We start from the raw sequence: 2,109 nt of genomic DNA, 5'->3' as shown, positions 1-2,109 counted from the left end.
ATGCGGCTGCCGCCCGCGCTGCGGCTCGGGGCCGGGTACCGGCAGGGGCAGCGCCCGGGGCCGCGCACCCGCGAGTATTTCTACTACATCGACCACCAAGGGCAGGTACCGGCCCCGGGGGGGAACCGGGGGGGGAGAGAGCCCGGAGAGAGCCCGGTCACACCCAGGACAGATCCCGGGCAGATCCCAGCTACACCCAGGACAGATCCCAGGCGGACCCAGGACAGATCCCAGGACAGATCCCGGACAGATCCCAGTAACACCCAGGACAGATCCCAGGCGGACCCAGGGCAGATCCCGGTCAGATCCCAGCTACACCCCAGGACAGATCCCAGACGGACCCAGGACAGATCCCGGTCACACCCAGGACAGATCCCAGACAGATCCCAGGCGGACCCAGGGCAGATCCCAGGCAGATCCCGGACAGATCCCAGCTACACCCTGGGCAGATCCCAGACAGACCCAGGACAGATCCCGGGCAGATCCCAGCTACACCCCAGGACAGATCCCAGACAGACCCAGGACAGATCCCGGTCACACCCAGGACAGATCCGAGACAGATCCCAGTAACACCCAGGACAGATCCCAGGCGGACCCAGGACAGATCCCGGGCAGATCCCAGCTACACCCCAGGACAGATCCCAGACAGACCCAGGACAGATCCCAGACAGATCCCAGTAACACCCAGGACAGATCCCAGGCGGACCCAGGGCAGATCCCGGTCAGATCCCAGCTACACCCCAGGACAGATCCCAGACAGACCCAGGACAGATCCCGGTCACACCCAGGACAGATCCCAGACAGATCCCAGGCGGACCCAGGACAGATCCCGGGCAGATCCCGGACAGATCCCAGCTACACCCTGGGCAGATCCCAGACAGACCCAGGACAGATCCCGGGCAGATCCCAGCTACACCCCAGGACAGATCCCAGACAGACCCAGGACAGATCCCGGTCACACCCAGGACAGATCCGAGACAGATCCCAGTAACACCCAGGACAGATCCCGGGCAGATCCCAGACAGATCCCGGACAGATCCCAGCTACACCCTGGGCAAATCCCAGACAGACCCAGGACAGATCCCGGGCAGATCCCAGCTACACCCCAGGACAGATCCCAGACAGACCCAGGACAGATCCCAGACAGATCCCAGTAACACCCAGGACAGATCCCAGACGGACCCCGGTCAGATCCCGGACAGATCCCGGACAGGTCCCAGCTACACTCCGGGCAGATCCCAGACAGACCCAGGACAGATCCCAGGCAGATCCTGGACACATCCAGGACAGATGCCAGACAGATCCCGGACAGATCCCAGCTACACCCCAGGCAGGTCCCAGACAGACCCAGGACAGATCCCGGTAACACCCAGGACAGATCCCAGACAGACCCAGGACAAATCCCAGACAGATCCCAGATAGACCCAGGACAGATCCCAGGACAGACCCCAGTAACAACTAGGACAGATCTCTGACAGATCCCAGCTACACCCCAGGCAGATCCCAGATAGACCCAGGACAGATCCCAGTCACACCCCAGACAGATCCTGGTCACACCTAGCACAGATCCCAGACAGATCCCAGTAACACCCAGGACAGATCCCAGACAGATTCTGGTCACACCCAGGACAGATCCCAGACAGATCCCAAAGAGAACCCACGTGGACCCGAGACAGATCCCAGACAAATCTTGGACAGACCCAAGACAGACCCCAAACCAACCTGAGACAGATCCCACAGAGGGATCCCGGGCTGGGTCCAGACAGATCCCCAAAAAAAGAAAAAACACCCAGATGGGCTCCGGACAGATCCTGGGTGGATCCCAAAAGGATCCCAGGCAGATCCTGGACCTGCCGGGGTGGGGGGGGGTACAGTTTTGAGGCTTTTTCCCACTTTTCCGCAGCTTTTCCTGGACGACACCAAAGTCAAGAACTTCATCACCTGCTTCAAAGGTACCGGGACCCCCCCAAAAAAAAACCCAAAACCCCCCAAAACCCCCTCGCCTTTTTGGCACGGCCCACCCCCCTCATCCTTAATTGGGATCCGATCCTTAATTGGGATCCGATCGTTAATTGGGATCCGATCGTTAATTGAGGCCGCACCCTTAAT

The 2,109-nt window shown here is 60.5% G+C and overlaps 1 protein-coding gene across 1 annotated transcript; it reads left to right on the top strand.

Moving 5' to 3' along the window:
* LOC122152708 (calcium-binding protein P-like) lies at positions 1-1,894 on the top strand. The gene is made up of 3 exons (XM_042786289.1): positions 1-105; positions 273-721; positions 822-1,894. The coding sequence occupies exons 1-3, from the start codon at positions 1-3 to the stop codon at positions 1,420-1,422; spliced, it is 1,155 nt and encodes a 384-aa protein (XP_042642223.1). The 3' UTR covers positions 1,423-1,894.
* Positions 1,895-2,109: the final 215 nt, after the last annotated feature.

The sequence above is a fragment of the Tyto alba genome, unplaced genomic scaffold (genome assembly GCF_018691265.1).
Source record: "Tyto alba isolate M040663 unplaced genomic scaffold, T.alba_DEE_v4.0 Super-Scaffold_9, whole genome shotgun sequence".
NCBI classification, from domain to species: domain Eukaryota; kingdom Metazoa; phylum Chordata; class Aves; order Strigiformes; family Tytonidae; genus Tyto; species Tyto alba.
This window is presented reverse-complemented; position numbering and strand designations above follow the sequence as displayed.

Coding starts and splice junctions, on each gene's coding strand:
- LOC122152708 (XM_042786289.1), top strand. CDS start 1: ATGCGGCTGCCGCCCGCGCTGCGGCTCGGGGCCGGGTACCGGCAGGGG. Junction 106..272: donor ACATCGACCACCAAGGGCAG/GTACCGGCCCCG, acceptor CACCCAGGACAG/ATCCCAGGCGGACCCAGGGC. Junction 722..821: donor CGGACCCAGGGCAGATCCCG/GTCAGATCCCAG, acceptor AGGCGGACCCAG/GACAGATCCCGGGCAGATCC.